General features: G+C 38.9%; 1 protein-coding gene across 2 annotated transcripts in view; it reads right to left on the bottom strand.

The window, feature by feature from the left end:
- DDX6 (DEAD-box helicase 6) overlaps positions 1–20,024 on the bottom strand; it is a 33,421-nt gene extending 13,397 nt beyond the window's left edge. Inside the window, exons 1-8 of one of the 2 annotated variants that reach the window (XM_028105771.2) lie at positions 19,947–20,024; positions 16,662–17,133; positions 13,587–13,650; positions 12,563–12,667; positions 3,965–4,094; positions 2,733–2,879; positions 1,372–1,466; positions 171–293 (exon numbers count right to left, since the gene is read on the bottom strand). In XM_028105771.2, the coding sequence (XP_027961572.1) occupies positions 171–293; positions 1,372–1,466; positions 2,733–2,879; positions 3,965–4,094; positions 12,563–12,667; positions 13,587–13,650; positions 16,662–16,861 (864 nt within the window). In that variant the 5' untranslated portion in view covers positions 16,862–17,133; positions 19,947–20,024. Of the gene's footprint in view, positions 1–170; positions 294–1,371; positions 1,467–2,732; positions 2,880–3,964; positions 4,095–12,562; positions 12,668–13,586; positions 13,651–16,661; positions 17,134–19,738; positions 19,828–19,946 lie in introns of those variants that run through there. The other variant, XM_028105772.2, reaches the window with a different exon arrangement.
- Positions 20,025–20,264: the final 240 nt, after the last annotated feature.

Here is a 20,264-nt window from a genome sequence, read left to right as displayed (position 1 = left end):
AAAAAAAACAGTTAAATTATGCACAAGAAACCTTAATTGATCAGCTGGCAGGAAAGCCAAAAATGTGAAATAATCAGCATAAACTGATAACAAGATGTAATTATGAATAAAGGTATACTCGTGGGCAACAGAATGAATGGCACTGCTTCCAAGTACAGATTTATACTCACCATGAACTTCTGTACACTAAGAGGGAAAGTAGCAGAATATAATAAAATCTGTCTGTTTTTAGGTAGCGTGAGAATAATATCCTCCATTATCTGCACAAAATCCTGTGACAGCAACTTATCTGCCTGCAGTACAAAGGAAAGACAATTTCAAAAACAATCAGTGTTCAAGGTTAATAAGGCATTACCCCGCAGGGGCATTCAGGGAATATTCCTGGCTGTAACCCATACTCTATGACACTCCCTACTCCAAAGGCACCAAAACACATTTGCAGTGATTCAAAAGGGGGAAAATCTATAATACCGTATTCTAGAGGGAAGAGAAAACCCTAGACAGATAACAGTCCTTGTTCCCCTAACAAAATTTTAATGTGATTTCCATTAGAGGCAGTACGTGGTTTAGAGTACAATCTGCAGAGTCAAACTACCTGGGTTGAAATCCTGCCTCCTTCACTTATTAACTATGTTGGCACATTATTTACCACCCAATACACTTCAGTTATTTAACCACCCAATACTTCAGTTTCCACAACTTTAAAATTACTGCTACCTTACAGGGTGGTTGTGAAAAGCAAATGAAAAAACATGTGCTAGCACATAGTGACTAATAAACATTCTCGCTCCTTACTCAAAGATAAAAAAACCTGTCTGAATTAGACTATGATCGACCTGATCTAGTTATCTAAAACACAAACCAAAGAGAAAAATAACTTTATTTCAAAACATTAACACTGATACAGTGTATGTATAAAAACACTGCCAGATCCAAAAACTGTAGAGTCCAGTAAGTTCTTAAAAAGCACTTACAACCTGATGAGATAATACACCAGAGACAAAAAAAAAAACAAACAATACAAAGTAGGATATACTAAATGAGGGGTTAGAGACATTAGATGCTTTTTAAGATGTAGCACTGATTGGAAAAAGACTTAGAATGAACTTGACTTTGAGATATTCAACAACTCCTTTTCTTGAAAAATAAAAACAAAACTTACAATCTGGCATCCCTAAGAAAAAGACAACTAGGCTGAACTACTCCTAAAAATGCCTACCATCTATTGCCTTTAAAGGGCAAACATGTTTTGTTTTATAAGTGATTTAGTTTGAATTGACAAGAGTCATGCATTTACTAGAGGTTCACGAACACAAAGAGCTTTTGCTTTATTCACTGGCAGTTATAAACAAAGAAATGAAGAGACATTACCTCATCCAATACTATCATCTGGACATGATCAACTTTTGCTACTCCTTTCTTGATAAGATCCAGGATTCTTCCAGGGGTAGCTATCACCACGTGCACTACACAAGATTAAAAAATATATATATATATATTCTCATTCATTTTAGCTTGGGCAAAGAGGATACAGTAAAGGTTTATCGTACATATTTTATCACAAACTTGTAGAGGCAGGAATAATACAGGCAAAGATGTGTTTCAAGACACGGATTTTCATTTCATCTTAGGTTGGTCAGAGAATACTTGTTTCACTCCTACATGGGGCAGGCTAATAGCTTCCTAAATCACCTGCTCCAAATAACGGGGGAATACTTGTCTTAAAACCATCCCCAATGAATAACAAAGATATACCAGGCATCTCATACAGTTGCTTGCCTCTAAACTAGAGCAATGGTCTTCAGAAGATTGTTATAAGGATGAAATGAGATAATTTTAAATAACCGTGCAGTATGAAGTATATAGTAATTACCAAACGACAACCATATATAAAATTCTAACTCAAACTTTATGTATAATTTTACATAAGGGGATTTCATGCTTGTGTTATCTTTTTTCACTCAATGATGTATCATGGAGAACTCAATGAAAATAAATACAGATCAGCTTCACTGTTTAAGAGCTTTGTGGAATTCCACTCAGACTATACCCCAACGTATTTAACCCTCTGACATTTAGGATATTCCAATTTTTCAGTACTACAAACCACACTGCAGTAACCCTTTATTTGCCTAGTATTTCTTCAGGAAAAGATTATTGAAAATACACATTTATAATTTCAAAACACAACGCCAAACTGCCCACCATAAAGATCGTATCAATTTATACCCTCACACTGCAAGACAGCCTATTTCTTCTCAAAGTTATCATTGGTTACTAATATTTTTTTAGCCTTGCCAATCGGACAGATACAATATCAATCTATTTTTATTTACATTAAAAAAATTACCAACAAGGTTGAATATCCTTTCAATTACTATCAATTTTTTTTTTGAATGGTCATTTCCTTTATTCATTTTTCTACAGCAGTGTTTCTGATCTTTAAGTCTTTTTTTTTTTTAAGATTTTATTTATTTATTTGACAGAGAGCACAAGCAGGCAGGCAGAGGGAGAGGGAGAAGCAGGCTCCCACTGAGCAGGGAGCCCGACGCAGGGCTGGATCCCAGGACCCAGGGATCATGACCTAGGCCAAAGGCAAATGCTTAACCGACTGAGCCACCCAGCTGCCGCCCCTGGTCCTTAATTCTTAAAAACAACTTTTAGTAAGTTCAGGAAACGCCCCTGTCTGTAATTACACTTGGAGAGCTAGGCCACATTTAATCATTTCCTACCTGTGTCATCAAGCCTCATTATGTCATCCCGTAAATTGGTTCCTCCTGTGGTTGCCATCACTTTGGCCCCTCCCATGTGCTTGCTGACCTGGATGCAAATTTGACTGACCTGTAGAGCAAGTTCTCTAGTGGGAACAATCACCATTGCTGGAAAATAGAAAAAAAGAAACGTATTTTAAGAGTGTAATAAGCTACAGAAATACTGTCCCTTGCAATCTAGATGCTCAGGACATATTAAAAAGTTGAATCATAATAAGCCTAATTCTGAAAAGGTAAATAAGTCAATCTCCTTTACAAAAAAAAAAAAAAAAAAAAAGAACCCATTACAGTGTTCTAGCTTTAGACTTTTCCTCAGCAACACTGCTTTATAAACCTGGTACTCCTTAGTTACAAACCTTTAAAGGGTTCTTTGACTTGGCAACCATTAGCTCAAGGTTTATTAATTTAATATTTCAGTAAGGGATTCACTAAACACCTGAATAGGAAACTCCTGCTGCCCAGGTTCCACTTACATCACATGAATATAGGTAAACGGAAAATGGGAGAAATGATTACAGATCAAGATCAATTTATGAAAATTTCAGAAAAAGCTTTAGAGGTCAAAATTTAACTATAAGCTTACTTTGCATACAACTATGGAAACTTGTTTCTTCCCTACTAAGCTCTTAAAAATTCCAGAACCACAAGGCTTTTATACAGGAAAACGTTCATGAGCTCTTGCAGACATGCAGGTGCCCCAAGAAACAATTCAGTTCCACACCTTGTAAGTAGCAAAGTCGGACAACTTCATGATCTTTGCTTTCCTATCTATAAGGCAATACTTATTTTGCCTATTTCACGGGAATACTATCAAAACTGTGTAATATGTAAAACTCCTCTGAAAACAGAAATCTTTTTAAAAAGCTGGGTACTTTCTTTTTTAAGATTTTATTTATTTATAAATAAGAGAGAGCGAGAGAGGGAACACAAGCAGGGGGAGTGGGAGAGGGAGAAGCAGGCTTCCGCTGAGCAGGGAGCCCGATGTGGGGCTCGATCCCAGGACCCTGGGATCATGACCTGAGCCGAAGGCAGATGCTTAACGACTGAGCCACCCAGGCGCCCAAAAGCTGGGTACTTTATAAGACAGTTGGGCCAAATACTAACCCCAGATTATGTAAATTATAAAAAGAAATGATAATATCTTCCACACAACTCCAAAGTAAAACAGCCATTTTTAGTTTAAACAAACTAACCTTGTATATTGTCCTTCTTCAGGTCTAGCCGTTCAAGTAAGGGAATGAGGTAGGCACCGCTCTTGCCTGTTCCATTTTTTGCTCTAGCTAAGATATCCCTACCAGATAAAGCAATGGGAATGCTCTCCTCCTAAGAGACAAGAAGATGCAAATTACTTGTGAATAAAAACAGTACATAAGCAAATTATTCTCTAAAATATACTGGAGGTATACCTCTTTGGTACAGCTTTCAAGTGTCCCACATTTGCATTTTATAAGACTAGGCAGAGACCAAGTAAATCATCAGTCAACATCACCATCATTATCAACCAGTATTTATGAAACTGCTCATAGTGTATTATTAAACTGTATCCCAATGTAATAAAAACTATATGGATTTGTATGTGTGAGAATGTGTAGGTCTAAGGAAGCTGGGCACGTACAGCAAAGAAAACAAAGAAGAGGAACCTGGGCTAACACAAATAGGATTTGAATAAACAGGAAAAAAAAGTGAAGGACATTTCATAATGAAAAAGTGGGAGAAAAAAATGGCACGAACAATACAAAGGAAGACTGTACGTTTTGAGACAAGTAAGCCAATTTAACCACAATGAAAAACTGCAGCTTTGACAACTCATCCTCGCAAAAAATAGGAATCAACTGGAAAAGTTTAACTTCAGGTCCTATCTGATTTATTGTATCATATAAGCTCACAATGTCAATGGCTCACATCCAACTTCTCTGTCCTGAAATGTCCTCAATTGGAGGCTCAATTCTATTCCAGTTATCTTAATCCACGGTCACATCAGAGCGTGACTTTTCATTTTCACATTTAGCTTTCTTTGTCACGTGTGTTTTGCAAAGGTAATATTTCCTACTAGGACAAGCTACCTAAACAATAGCAAAGGATTCTCCCAAATCACTGTTAATTAAATACACATATACACATACACATATATAGGCAGAAGAGGTATAAAGAGGGAGGAATAAGAACATTTCCATTTCTAAAACTAGAATTTTTAATTTTAATTTCTAAAACCAAAGAATTATGAAAGTAAATTAGGAATGAGATTCATAATCACTGTAACATCATTTCTATACTTAAGCTAATGACCAAAAGAACTATCTCTAACACTTTAAAATCGTTATTACAGCAACATCTAATAAGCATCATGACTTGCATTTTCCACCATAATACTCATCCTACCTAGAACCCATCACAGGGGTCAGAAGGGTTCCATATGATCAGAAAAAGAAACACAGCTCCCAGAATTGTAAAAATGGTCCAATGACAATACTCTTGTTACCTTCTGTTCCTATAACCAGCATTAAACAGTCTGATTATAATAAAGCAGGCCAAACGAAAAAATCCTTGGCTTTGCCCCTTTGGGTCTTAATCTCTTCCTTCCTACTTTGAGTCAACTCTGTTAATCTACAGTTGCTCTGGGGGCTTATTACCCCCATGGGTTCATTTTCTTCCATGGTTTTTAAATAGGCTACTTGCACACTACTCAGTTCTATAGCAGAATAAAAGGCTAGGTGGTCTCCAAGGGCCTCCCAATGACTTCTCAAGTCAGGTTCTTTAAAAGAATAAAACTTTTGGGCGCCTGGGTGGCTCAGTTGGTTAAGCGACTGCCTTCGGCTCAGGTCATGATCCTGGAGTCCCGGGATCGAGTCCCGCATCGGGCTCCCTGCTCAGCAGGGAGTCTGCTTCTCCCTCTGACCCTCCCCCGCCATGTGCTTTCTCTCTCTCTCATTCTCTCTCTCAAATAAATAAAATCTTAAAAAAAAAAAAGAAAAAAAAACTTGTGAATGAAGTGAGGCAGGTTAGAACTAGCTTAAGGGTATCCTAATTCCCATTTTGGGTTCACCTTCTAACTTAGATTAAGACCACTAATTTCTATTCCCTTGCACTCTCTGATAGGGTTTATGCTCTATAGAAACTGTTTAAAGATAAGGTTTCTTTAAAAAAAAAAAGTAAGTAAGCTAGTCTCTAAGTTAAGATACACTGATATTTTGCCCCATATGGTGAGCAGTCAGGGAATTCAACACATCCACACTGTCTCTTACCACTGTTTGCTAGGAAGATTATGTAATATGATGAAAGAGAATTCAAGTCAGGCTCAGACAACTGTGAAACCCAAGAGGAAATCATGGGAGCTACCAGGGAGAAAAGAAAGAAGGTAGGAAGCTAAAAACTAAAAACTGTGTGCTGATTCAGATACTTTGTTATTTATATCCTTTCAAGTTAGGTATTTTTGTTTTATAATAAAAACATTCCCACACAAAAACTTGTATGTGAATGTTCATAGCACTATTCAAAACAGCTAGCAGTAGAAACAACCCTATCAACTGATAAACCAAATGTAGTATAGCCATACAATGGAATTATTATTCAGCAATACAAAGACAAGAAGTACTAATACATGCTACAACATGGATGAACCCTAAAAAATGCTAAGTCAAAGAAGTCACTCACAAAAAAACCACATATGACTCCATTTATATGAAATGTCCAGAAAAGGCATATCCATAGAGACAGAAAGTAGCTTAGTGGTTGGTTAGGGCTAGGGGAAAATGAGGGGGGAGACTGCTAAAGCAGTTTCTTTTTAGTGAAAGTGTTCTAAAATTGATTTGCACAACTGTGAATATACTAAAAACCACTTAATTGTATACTTTTTTTATTTTTATTTTTTTAAAGACTTTATTTGACAGAGAGAGACACAGAGAGAGAGGGAACACAAGCAGGGGGAGTGGGAGAGGGAGAGGCAGGCTTCCCGCTGAGCAGAGAGCCCGATGTGGGGCTCGATCCCAGGACCCTGGGATCATGACCCGAGCCTAAGGCAGACGCTTAACGACTGAGCCACTTTAAATGTGTAAATTGTGTGATATGTGATTTTTATCTTAGTCAAGTTACCAAACCCATGACAACCCCACCACAATCCTGAGGTCTGATTCCGCCACCTTACCTCTCCAAGGCCATGTTCCACTGTAAGGTGGAAATGACCCACTAAGTATTTGTTGTGTTTTGGCTACCCTAGGATCCATTTTCCCTTTCCTAATAGCACCCTAACTTTCTTCTGAAGAATTACATGTCCCCCACCCACTGGATAGTCTAGGCAACCTCCCCAGCTAAATGGGAGACTTCAACTGAAGCCAGGCCAGCTCCATGCTCCCTTCTAAGAATTTAAGTTGTTATAGTACATCCTGTAACAATCTGTAGCTTCCTAGAAAGCCCTTCAGAGCTGCCTCAGTCCTTGGTCAATTCCAAGTGTGACTTTTCTCACTCTTGTGAACTCCTCTGACATTCAATAAATTTCCCTTTGCCAAAGTTAGCCCAAGTTGGTTTGTTGCTTACAACGAAAGCACAGTATACCTTCCAATTTCTTAGTACTGAGAAGCATCTGACAGAAGTGTGGTACCTAAAAAAGCTGAAAATTGCCCCATTAGCTGTTTTTGTTTTTTTTTTTTTCAAGATTTATTTGACAGAGAGAGAGGGAACACAAGCAGGGGGAGTGGGAGGGGGAGAAGCAGGCTTCCCACGGAGCAGGGAGCCCAGTGCAGGGCTCGATCCTAGGACCCCGGGACCATGACCCGAGCTGAAGGCAGACACTTAATGACTGAGCCACCCAGGGGTCCCCATTTAGGGCAGTAGTTTCTTTTTACCTCCTCGGGCCAAGTGACCTTACGAATCTTAATTTCAGGGGGAAAAAATAGTATGAGTATGGTGGAGGAGATAGCAATGGTTGTCACAGGTATCTATCTACTGCTGCCCAGAAAAAAGGATATGGAAGATAATTAATTTCAAAAATATCTCTAACTTAAGGAACACACCCCAATTTTACCACAATAACTAATGAGGAAATGCATTTAAAGACTTTTTTTTTTTTGCAAACTTAGGAAAACAATTCCTATAATAAGAAATCCATGTTAGCCAGAGAAATGATTTACAAAGGATTAAGAATGCTGTAATTCCTATCAACAATAAACTATTAATTCTTATTAAACCTGGTTGACAAAATAATTTCTCAAAGTAGTTGAGATTCTTGACCATGATGTGAAATTTTGTTGCCAACAATACGAACTCCCATGTTTCCCTCAATAATGGACTACCTGCCATTTCATCATTATCTTATCTACAAAGTCTTCAAAAGTTGCGCCTAGGGTCTGGAAGCAGTAAGAGTTGTCAATCACTGCAAAATTAATACAGTTGAGCCCTGAATGTGGGGGTTAGGGGCACTGACACCCCACACAATCGAGAATCCACATATAACTTTTGACTCCTCTAAAACTTAACTACTAATAGCCTACTGCTGACTGGAAGCCTTACTGGTAACATAAATAGTCATATATTTACATTAATGTAAATTAACATACAAAATAACACATTTTATATATGTAAATAAGTGAAGTTAGAGAAAAAAATATTAAGAAAGTTATAAGGAAGATACATTTACATACCATAGAAAAAATCTGCAGTTCAAACCCTTGTTGTTCAAGGGCCAACTCTGTAAGGTTTCATAATGTTAAGCAGAATAAAACAGGTTCTTAGGCCAAAGAAGTCTGCGCTCATATAAGGGTATGCCTTTAGGGTGGCAAAGTTATGCTAGCTATGGAGCATAGCATTCAGAACCAGAACTAGAGTCACAGATGGCTACACCAAAGAAAGATGTGTGGGGGCAAGCTGTAGTATATCTGGTTCCAGCCTGTCAGTGTAAAATATTCTTTTTGGAGGATATAATTTTAAGTGCCTCATTGTCCAATAATCTTACAGCCAATAAAATTTCACCATCTCCTAAAAAAGACTCAAATGCAGAGGACACCCATCTGATCAAGAAGGCTTCTGTATTTGGGAAAAAAAATGCCTGGGTAGAACTGTAAACTAAGAACTATGGAAGATAATACCTTAAAAACAACAGGAAAACAAGGAAAGTAGTTAAGAACAGAATGAACAGAAGGCGGCCAGTCATGAGGTTAGATTTTACTATAGGATTTCGTTTCTTTTTGGTTCTAAAATCCTAATATTTACAGTTTATTACACTGAATAATTCTAAGGAACATCTTGTGTTTTTCCCAGATTTTGGGCAAAACAAAAGGAAGAAAAAGACAATGTGAATGGTGGTCTTAAATACCTAAAATAATACTTTATGTTCGCACACTGCTTTGCTATTTCAAAACATTTTGTTTACATGTTACATTTACTCCTCACAAAAACCCCATGAGGGAGATTACTTATTTCTACTTTACTGAAAAAGCTAAATATGAGACTGGTAAAGTGGCTGGAAAGATAACTGCCTATATGTTATACTAATACTGAAAGTGCAAATAACAAAGTCAATTTTAAAATTTTAATACATGGGCGCCTGGGTGGCTCAGATGGTTAAGCGTCTGCCTTCGGCTCAGGTCATGATCCCAGGGTCCTCGGATCGAGTCCCGCATCGGGCTCCCTGCTCCTTGGGAGCCTGCTTCTCCCTCTGCCTCCCTCTCGCTCTCTCTGTCTCTCATGAATAAATAAGTAAAATCTTAAAAAAAAAAAAAAGAAAAAGAAAAAAGAATTAAGTCAGCTAGGGGCACCTGGGTGACACAGTCGGTTGAGCATCCAACTTGGTTTCGGCTTGGGTCGTGATCTTGGGGTCATGGGATCAAGCCCCACGTTGGGCTCTGTGCTCAGCGCAGAGTCTGGTTGGGTTTCTCTTTCTCCCTCTGCCCCTCACCCCCGCCAAATAAAATCTTAAAAAAAGAAAATGAATTAAGTTTGCTAAGTGAACCAATCTTTTTTTTTCTTTTTTTTTGGGGAAAGCAGGGGCATTTATTCCTTCTTGCCTCACCATCGCCTTTTTTGATAAAACTACCATATGGAGTAATAACCCATAACTATTATAGAGCATTTATCATCTACTAGGCACTATACCAAGCATACTAAAATGAATTACCTCACTTAATCTTCACAACTCCTCTATGATATATACTATTATATCAATTTTATAGGCCAGGAAACTGAGGCTTAGAGAGATAACTCAAATAATCAACTTATAAAGGAGTGGAGCTGGGATTCAACGTGGGCAGTCTGACTGCAAGACTAGTTCTTCAATAGTTCTATAGACCAAGTTAACCTGCAGACATGTCAACCATAATTTCACCAAAGCATTCTAAATACCACTGAACATCTGAGGGCCCATTTCCTGCCATCCACCTTGCTAAGTACTGGAGATACAAAGTTGAGTGATATAGTCCCTACAGTAGAAGGCTCTCATGAAACTTTTCATCCCTGTAAATAAAATGGATTAACATGAACTACATTACAGAAAAGTAAATTACAAAATGTTTTCAATATATGCACTCAAATTGCCTATCTGGTGATGTATAACCTTATCTCGATACTTTCTCAGCCATAATAAACTTCTTTAATTTGTCCACAAAGGCAAACAAAGGTGAAAACCCCTAGGCAACCACTACCCCAGTGTTCTCTGCTTGGAATATGAATCACTTCTTCTAATGGCTACATATATATGCAATTTCAACTACAAAGGGGCACACTGAAATTATCTGTACGATTAGCTGTCTTATCCACCTACTGTGAGGGCAGGAACCCTGTCTTGTTCATAAAAACATCTCCAGTCTCTAACATTTTCTAGGTTACTCAGTACATGTTTGCTCAATGAAAAAATACTCAATGATGTCACAGGGTTTGTTCTTACTACAGCTTCGGTTTAACAGTTTTAATTAATGTGTGTTTATGTCTACGTGTATGTAGATACATATACATATGTCTACATACATATATTTCCTTTTCTTTTCACCGAAAGGGCCGAAGAGCAAAGAGTGTATGCACTATGCAGATTTAAGTTTCTAATACTACTATCCCACTAAGCAGGGCTCCTCGGAGAAACGGCTGATTCCAAGGCTAGGACAAGATAGGTATAGATAAGCTCAGCATCATGATATACCAAAAAAAGGAAGTACTCAAGAAAAATAAAGGGGGTGGGGGAGGTGAGGAGTGAATAGGCAGAGCACAGAGGGTTTTTAGGGCAGTGAAACGATTCTGTCTATACCACAATGATGAGTACATGTCATATTTGTTCAAACCCACAGAATGTACAACGCCAAAAGTGGGCCTTAATATAAATAACAAACTCTGGATGATGTTAATAGAGGTTCCTTAGTTGTAATAAATGCACCATTCTTGTGAGGGATGTTGATAATGGAGAAGGTTATCCATGAGTGGGGACCAGGGTTTATGGGAAATCTCTACAACTGCTGTGAACTTAATATTGCTCTAAAAAAATAGTCTATCAGAAAAAAAGCAGGTGCGTGTACATTATAAAAACACAGGGACCAGCCTGAAGGAACTCACAATGGCCAAAAATGGGACAATTTGACCATAAAAATACCATTGGGGGGGGGATTTGTGAGTCCACACTGATAATATACAAATACATGAAAGGATAGGGAAGGCTTTTTTTTTTTAAATTTAAGACCTTATTTCTTTATTTGAGAGAGAGAAAGCACAAGAGGGGCGAGGGTCAGAAGGAGAAGCAGACTTCCCGCTGAGCAGGGAGCCCAATGTGGGACTCGATCCTGGCACTCCAGGATCATGACCTGAGCTGAAGGCAGTCACTTAACCAACTGAGCCACCCAGGTGCCCCAGGGAAGGCTCTTCTTTACAAGGCCAAATGTGGAAGGAGTGCTAGCATTGGAAATGCATCATAATCTATCAGAGTAAAGATCAAATCATGCAAGAATCACCAATGGATGCTAAGACTAGGGAGAAATTTTGATGGAAGAGTAAGATACCTGCATGGTCTTAAAAGTGCTTCCCACAGACTGCTTATTAGTTTCAAGGGAAGGGGGAGAAAAGCAATTATACAGTAGAAAAATCAGATACCACCTTGAGATGATAATCAAAATTAAATTCACCAATGAGAAATAGATGGACACTGTGTATACCTCCAAATGTGGTGGCTTGAGATGGCCATAACGTAACTTCTACAGCAGTTTGGCTAAGAATGCACAGCTTGAGGCTAATCGCATGGAGACATGACACAAACCCAAAATGAGGAATATTCTATTAGGAAAAAAAGGGCTCTATTTTTTTTTCTTCTAAAGATTTTATTTACTTGAGAGAGACCTAACTAACTAACGCAATACCTGATCTAAGGAGGCATCCTGTACAGAAAAGAAAAAAATAATGTTCTAAAGGACATTTTGGGGTCATTTAAAAATTAGAATACAAATGACAGAAAAGACAAAAATACTGTATTAATGTTAAATTGACCAAAGATAACTGTACTATGGTTACACAAGAAAACATCCCCAGGGGCGCCTGGCTGGCTCAGTTGGTACAGCATACAACTCTTGATCTCAGGGTCGTGAGTTCAAGCCCCACGTTGGGCACAGAGCTTACTCAAAAAGAAAAAGTCCTGTTTCTTAGGAAATACACACTGAAATATTTAGAAGTAATGGGCCATGATTTTGTGACTTATCTTTAAATGGTTCAGAGAAAGTGTGTATGTGCACTTGTATACACGAGAAAAATGCTAATTATATCATTCACACAGATCAAAAAGTATGGAATGTTTAACTCATAACATCACATGTGGATGAAAAGGGAAAACATACCTGAATAGGAGATGGTTTTTCCCAGCCCATTTCAAAAATTCCCATCAGTAACTCCCGTTTCAAACAATAATCTTCAAACTCATTTCCTTTTGTGGAGGTCACATCCTAGTCAAACAAAGCAAATAAGACAACAAAATAATAAAGTACAACTGTGTTCCTTTCGTAGTTACTATGCTTAAGAAAGTTTGAGACTTAATTCTTCCTCTACCCCATTTAAAATATAAATATATGCAAATGAGTTCTCTGTCTTGGTCTATATTTCAAGTATTCCTAAGGAATAACCACTCTTTAACACACACAGACCCACTTAAAAAATGTTTTAGGGAAAGGCCACCCTGTGGTCATATTCTCCTGAAGACTGGTTGAATACTGTTATTTCTATGTAAAGCATCATGCTGTGAATTACAAATCACAAGATGTGAAGTCAAACTGCAGCTCCACCACTCATTGCCTGCAAATATCCTATAGTAAATAATTGTGATTTCTCAGACTTAGCACTACTGACACTAGGCCAGAAAATTCTCTGTGGTAAGGGGCCATCCTGTAGCATCCCCCTCATGGAGTTTAACAAGCTGTGATAATCAAAAATGTCTCTAGCTACTGCTAAATGCCCACTAAGGGACAAAAATCACCCCTAGTTGGGAACACTGGGCTAAGAGAACGAATTTCTCAACTTCCTTGTCCTCATCCACAAAACAAGGATAATACCTAACCTGAATCTTACTGTAATTGCTGGAAGCATAAGAGAATTTTGAGAAAATGCTTTGCAAACAATGAAAATACTCCAACAAAGTTAGATAAAATATACAGATATATAAATACAGTATTTAAAATACAGACACACGTTACTGTATTAATATAATACTCCAAACAGTGAAAAATTTTGGCAGTTCATCATATATGATCCATACAATGTCAACCACTTCAACAGAAGAGTTAAACACACAGTGCCTGTTATTAAGTAACTACTTCACTTTTGGAGTTTCCACACCATTTTGCCCCTTGAATTTTACAATCAACTTACCGAAGTTTTGATTCTTAGATCCTTTGGAGGGAGTTTTAAAGTCTTTTTCCAGTCATCACCAGGTCTACAGAGAATATAGTAAAATTGAAGCATGAGAATTCTTAGCATCGCTATTCTAATAATACAAAGATGATTCACCACAATTACAATTAAGTTCTAAAAAGCACAGCAAGTTTAATATATTGCCATATACTTTGGAATATAGTTAACAGAAATAAACAGCATTAGAAAAACTATTCTCACAAAAGAACAATCTAGAGGATTAAAAAAAAAAATCAAGAATAGAAGGGAATAACGCATCCATCCTCTTAAGAGAAGCAGTGTAGTATACAGTGCAACTGTTGTCCAAACTGGTAACCCCTGTGTTTTGTTTGACATTAGTGTGTTTTAATTTAAATTAGTTGCCAACAGTTAAAAATGAGGAGATTTCATATAAAAGTCCAGATTCTGGCTTTTCTTGGAAATAAAAAAAAAAAAAAAAAAAAAGGAAGCTTTAGCAAGTTCCAAACTTCTGCATATCAACAGTTTGTAACTGGGAGCTTTTTTTTTTTAAAAAGATTTTAATTTATTTATGTGACAGAGAGAGATAGCGAGAGCAGGAACACAAGCAGGGGCAGTGGGAGAGGGAGAAGCAGGCTTCCCGCTGAGCAGGGAGCCTGATGCAGAGCTCGTTCCCAGGACCCTGGGATCGTGACCTGAGCTGAAGGCAGACGCTTAACGACTGAGCCACCCAGGCGCCCCAATAACCGGGAGCTTAAATCAAGCAGTAGACTCCTTTAGATAAAGCAAGTACCTTCCCATGTGGCACAGTCTCCTGTAAACATCTGAGTTTCTAACTTTTGGTGACTAATTAAAACCAAGGGCTCTAAAGTTTCAGACCTGAGGTCAGGCTCTAATTACTTATTATTTTTGTGACTTTGCAGCAGTTACTTTTCTAAGCCTCCAATTCTCTCATACATAAAGGGGGTTGAGAATTATATCAAATAATTTACATAAAGCACTAGGAATAGTTCCTGGCAAAATAAGAACTCAGGGGGTGCCTGAGTAGCTCAGCTGGTCAACCATCTGATTTTGGCTCTGGTTATGGTCTCAGGGTCCTGGACTGAGCCCTACATCGGGCTCTCTCCTCAGCACCACCCCCCCTCAAGTAAATAAAATCTTAAAAAAAAAAAAGAACTCAGTTTTAGCTGTTAATGACTATCTCTGTCTTTTTTTTACTGAGAATGCTGAAACCAAATTTCTTTTTGGTCAGGTAAAAACCTCAAATAATACTCAAAGCATCTAATGGGAAAAAAATGGTCAATGTCATCTTTAATAGAAGTTTTCACTGATTTCATTACAGCGACTCTTACATAATCAGAGCCCCCAAAACATCTTAAAGAGTCTCGATTTAGAAAGAGAAGCAGTTACTTTACTTAAAGCTAGGTCCCATATAATTTAAGATACTCTAACACAGATAACTATTTGCTACCAATTCCATGGGTATCAAAGCCTTTCACCTCTGCCTATAATTAACACACCAAAGTTTCCGAGCAAAAATGTCAGTTGAATATCCTAGTATGCCAGCTTGCCATTGTCAAATTCAATATAAAGTGAATAAAAATACAGAAATACAACGGAAAATCTTACCACAAGGAATTTATAACCTTAGGAGTTAAAAGACCCCAACTATTTAAAATGAGAAAATAAGTGATAGAGATTAAGTATTAGAAGAGTTCTGAAGACAGTGACGCAATCTAGAAGCCTTCATGGAAGAGATGACAGATTAAAAAAAAAAAAACTGAGATTTAAAGAACCCACAGAATGAAAAAGAACCCATTAATCCCAGGCAGACCAAAAAAGAAAAAGCAAAATCCTATTGCCTGAAATCAGAATTTAAGTAGAAAATAATGAAGTAACACAGCTTTATGTTTAAAAATAGCCTGAATTTTGCTAGCCTACTCATATTTTGTCAAGACAAACTACAATTTAGAGAATATTCTTGATTTCTATACTAATTAAAGCTTTAAAATATGCAAAAAAATAACAGAATACGCATTAATACCAATTCTCACAATGACCAAACCAATTCCAATAGAAATTAATTTAGAGGTCACTAGCAAACCACATTCAAGTAACCATGTCTATGTTATTCCGGTAGTTTTTAAGTGCTACTTTTCTTTAGGAAGTGCTTTTTAGGCATGGAAAAGACCTAGGTTTACTATAATACACACTTTAGTTCAGTGACCCAGAGAGAATGGGAATTCTTAGCATCACTATTCTAATGAGAGATTTCATATGAAGATTTCAAGAGAATAAATCAATCTCTATGGCTAGATTTTAACAATGAAGTCAAAATGTGAAATGGGGTCAAGAATCTTCAATGTTAATTTTCTATTAACTGAATCTTCATAGAGTGATAGTTATCAGTAATAATTTAAAGTGTACACTTAGATGACAAACAGCATATTTACAAGAAAAAATATTCTGTAGTAAGATGAGGCTCTTAAGTTTTTAGAGTCAAAGGGACTCGGGACTATTCCGTTCCATGCATTTCCAGGATTTCAAATCTTGAAAACCCTGATATGTAACAGCTTATAATTTTGTGTGCGTGTAAAAGGAGAAATATATATATTTTTAAAGTAGAAAACTAAAGTTCCATAATCTTAAATTAAGAAAAAAAGTCATGGATAAATTTTCTATCAGTGAGTATGTTTGAATTCAGAAGGCTGGGCCAGTCTTTAAATTCAAAAACCTGAAATTGGCTTTAACTGCCATTTAAACTAGGGTAAGGTACCGTTATAACACTAGAAAAAGCCATACTGGCCAAAAAAAAGGATGAATCTGAGCTAATTATGAAAGCCAGAAATGTTTCAAAAAGTAATATATACAAAGATAATATATATCATCTGTATCTGTTAATGAACCTGAACTATGACAAAAATACATTATTCAATTGCAAATACCCACCCACCATAAAACAATGTCTTTTCTTTGCAAACAAAATGGTTAAAATAAGGTTTAAAGTAGTCAACAAAGTAGCAAAAAGGTATCTCCTTGGTCTCCCAAGTGTTTATTATTTATTCTAACACTTACTTAATAGTGGTGGTCATACTCTGTGCTTGCTGCTGAGTGCCGTTATTGATTGTGTTGGTATTTTTCAGCTGGTTCATTTGTTGCTGTGTCTGTGTGCCCCCTCCTCCGGGGCCACCACTGGGCTTCACAGGGCCCCTCAGCTGACCATTTTGACTGGATAGACCCATTATAACAGGGTTCTCTGTTCTGGCCGTGCTCATGCTGTATTAATCGTAAAGATGTCTCTTTCAAACTTCAAAACTTTTGAAAGTCAGTAGAGAAACTGTAATAACAGTTTATTAGGCTCTCCAAAACGAAGAGATAAATATAAGTCTTGCTCAATATATGAGTCCTTTATTGCAATGCAGGCAAGCACCTGTAAGTCTCTGAACGGTAAGCAGCAGTAACTTGCTCTCATGCACCGAATCAACTTTTTATTTTTTAAAAAGCCCTCTAACAAGGTTGTTATATATCTGAATTCACTCACTTCAATCTGAAACAAAGAGAAAGCTTAATTAGCAAATACAGGAGAGTAAAAAAAAACTTTCCCTTTTAAAAGAACCCTTTTAGAGGAAATCACTGTATTTAAGAAATAAGAATACAGATGTACTTAGACTAAAACCCTAGCCAGGCTAGGAAGAGACACAAAAAGATGAACTGCTTCAAAAAGAACAAAACAAAACAAAAAAAACCCCAAGCCAACTGAGACCAATCTCAAACATTTTAAATTGTCAGTTCAAAGTAACCCAGAGAAGATGAGGTAGAAAGATACTGTGATTAAATTAGCATTAGCTGTCAAATGGCAATCTCTTCCTTTCAGTTTCCTCCCTGATGAATTCTCTAAAAGTCCCTGCCACCTCTAAAAGTCAATGATTCATTACACTTAATTGCATTACAACTCAATGAAGTATCACACAATTTTATTAATGTAAATCTACATACCTTGGAACAAGGCAAGACAATTTTTTTTTTCCTATTTCTGACAGCAACTGAGAATTCTTGAAATTAAGTGAGCTTTTGACTTAACTTTATGCTTTCAGGAAAAAAACCACATTTGTGCCTTTATGAATTTCAACCATGGAGGTTCAATTTTATGAAGAAAAATAAATTATTTTCTCTCTTAAATTTTGCCCCTTAAAACAACTGAAGCAGTTAAGAGATAACACATGTCTACATGTCAAAATCTTTCGCTTGAGAAAGTCAAGAAAATCTTCAGCTCCCTTAATAAAATCTGAATATTAAAAAACTATTAGCTACATACATTTCAATAACTTTTCAAAAAGTGTATCCTAACTTAAAATATTTGCTGTTATTAAAAATATCTATAGAGACACAAAAAGGAAATTGCCTGTTTAAAAATCTGTGAAAGACTAAAAGACACTAGTAACTTTAACCAAACTTTCCAAAAAACCCAGAGTACTAATAGTTGTTTTAAAAAAGAATTGGCCAATCTCTGCCATTTTCAATTATTCCCAAAATCGAATTATTTTGAAATGCAGTAAATAAAAACAATTTACAAAGGCCAGAAAATAAGGGACTCCTATTCCTCTGCTGGGTTTGTTCTTTTTCAACTCCTTTATATTTCTTACCAAAAAATACACTAGTTTATTAATGGTGATTTTTTTCTCTTTTTGCCAAACACCAAGGATTCCAAAGCAATAAATCTTTTCTAAAAGACAACTGGTTATGTCTTTTTTAAAAACTGAAAATAAAGTTGCTCAGAAGCAAATCCTAATTATCACATACACAAAGCTGTATTATTTCTAAGTCTCTTAGAATATGATGTCTTACGCAGACCGTGGTTAACAGCCACCTAATTTTAGTTCAAGGTGGTAAATGGTTTCCTGTATTGACAGGTTTATATTATGATCAACAATATCACGGAGTTCACACAAGACTTGTTTGTTGCCAACCACTAAGGATGAAGAGGGTAACCTCTAAAGATTAAAAGATATCATTATTGTCCCTTGAGCTCTTAATATAAGACTTCCTATCTCCCTAGATCCCAAATGTGTCTATTACTCCCTTCTTACTTGAACCGAAACCTGCACTGCAGCTTTATGTCTCAGAGAAGGAAATATTCCTCCTACCCCTTCCCAATTTAGACTTGCAAGTTACATTCTACATTTTCAAAAATACTAACGAAACGTAGACTAGTTGGGAGGAGCCCCTTGCGGAGTTAATTACAGCACTTCCCAGATTGTAGTTAGCAAGTGACAGTTTCACACCCAAAACACTATCGTCATGTCAGACAAGAGCTTTTGTTTGCAAATGCAGCGCAGTTTCTCTTAAGCTTGGTCTGCAAGTTGGAGGGACTGTTTTATTCTGAAGGGAAAAAGGGACTGTGGTAGAGAAAAGGGAGTGAGCGATGAGGTAAAGAAACAAGCCAATGATTTGAGCCCCGTAACTCTGGGGCAATAATTTCTTGCTCCCCCAAAACGCACCCCCCCACCCACCCACTTCTAGTCAGCCCCCTGTGACCATAAACAAAAGGGATGGTGCCCTATAATCGCAGCTGCGCCACAAGAGCAGGGAACCAACTCCGCGGGCAGGAAACAATAGGGACTCCCCCTATAAGGCCCCAAAGAGAAACCCTTAAGTCAGAAAGCCCCCACTTTTCCTTCACGACTCGGGGGCTCCAGAATCACCCTCTTGTTACCGACCTACGAGGCCTTATTCCAAGCAAGCAGCAGCGGGTCCTCTTCCAAAACGAGCCCTCCGACACTGCAAATCCCTGCCGCCCCCTATAGGGCCGCCTCGTACCCTATAACCTCCACCATCCCCCTAAGTCCTTGCCGCCTCTGTGGTCCCACATCCCCTCGTCTTCCACTAAGCTCCTCTGAGTACTTCGCCCGCTCCTTCTCCGGACCCCTCCGCGCACGACATTCCCAGATTCGACTCTTCTCAGGCGCCCCCACCTCACACGGCTGCCGCCCGCCGCCCTCCTTCCTCCCAGGGGCCCGGCCAGGCCTCAGGCCTCCGCCTCAAAGCGCCCCCCCCCACCCGCTGGCCGAGGGGCTTCCCGCGGCCCCGACCGCACCGCTGACCTCGACCCCACCACCTCACCCCACTCCCCGCAGCTGGGGCCCGAGTCCTACCACCGAGGCCACTCCCGCTCGGCACCCTCGGTCCTTTATTGTTGACTCGAAGCTCCCAAAATGGCGGCGGCTCCTTCCTCCTCGGAAACCTCCACCCGCCCCCACCCGGCCCCTCGCTTCTGCCTCCTCCTCCCGCCCCCGCCCCGCTCCGGGGGCCGCACCGCAGGGCCGCCCGCGCCCGCCGGCTCTCCCGGCCGCCCGGCCCTACCTCCGCCGCTGCCCGCTCTCATGGCGCCGCCGGAGTCGCCGCCCGGGCTGAGCTAACTCGGCTGCTCTGCCCCTCCCCCGCTCGCCCGCCGCCCCCTCCCCCTCCTCTCCCCCTCCCCCTGCCTGTCCGCATGGCGGCGGCCGCGGCTCCTCCTCCACGCAAGATGGCGGGAGCTCCGCCGCTGCCGGCGCCGCCGCGCTGTCACGGCTTCACCGGCTTCGCGGCCGGAGGAATGTGGGCCGGGGAGCCTGCCTGAGGAGAAAATGGACGGCTGTGCTCTCACACCGACTGGGGGCCCCGGTGACGGAGACTTGAAGG

This window comes from Eumetopias jubatus, unplaced genomic scaffold, assembly GCF_037043125.1.
Source record: "Eumetopias jubatus isolate StellerSeaLion01/CBP00866 unplaced genomic scaffold, mEumJub1_p1.0 scaffold_13, whole genome shotgun sequence".
Classification (NCBI taxonomy): Eukaryota; Metazoa; Chordata; class Mammalia; order Carnivora; family Otariidae; genus Eumetopias; species Eumetopias jubatus.
The sequence above is the reverse complement of the archived record's forward strand: the minus strand, read 5'-3'. Positions and strand labels throughout refer to the sequence as shown.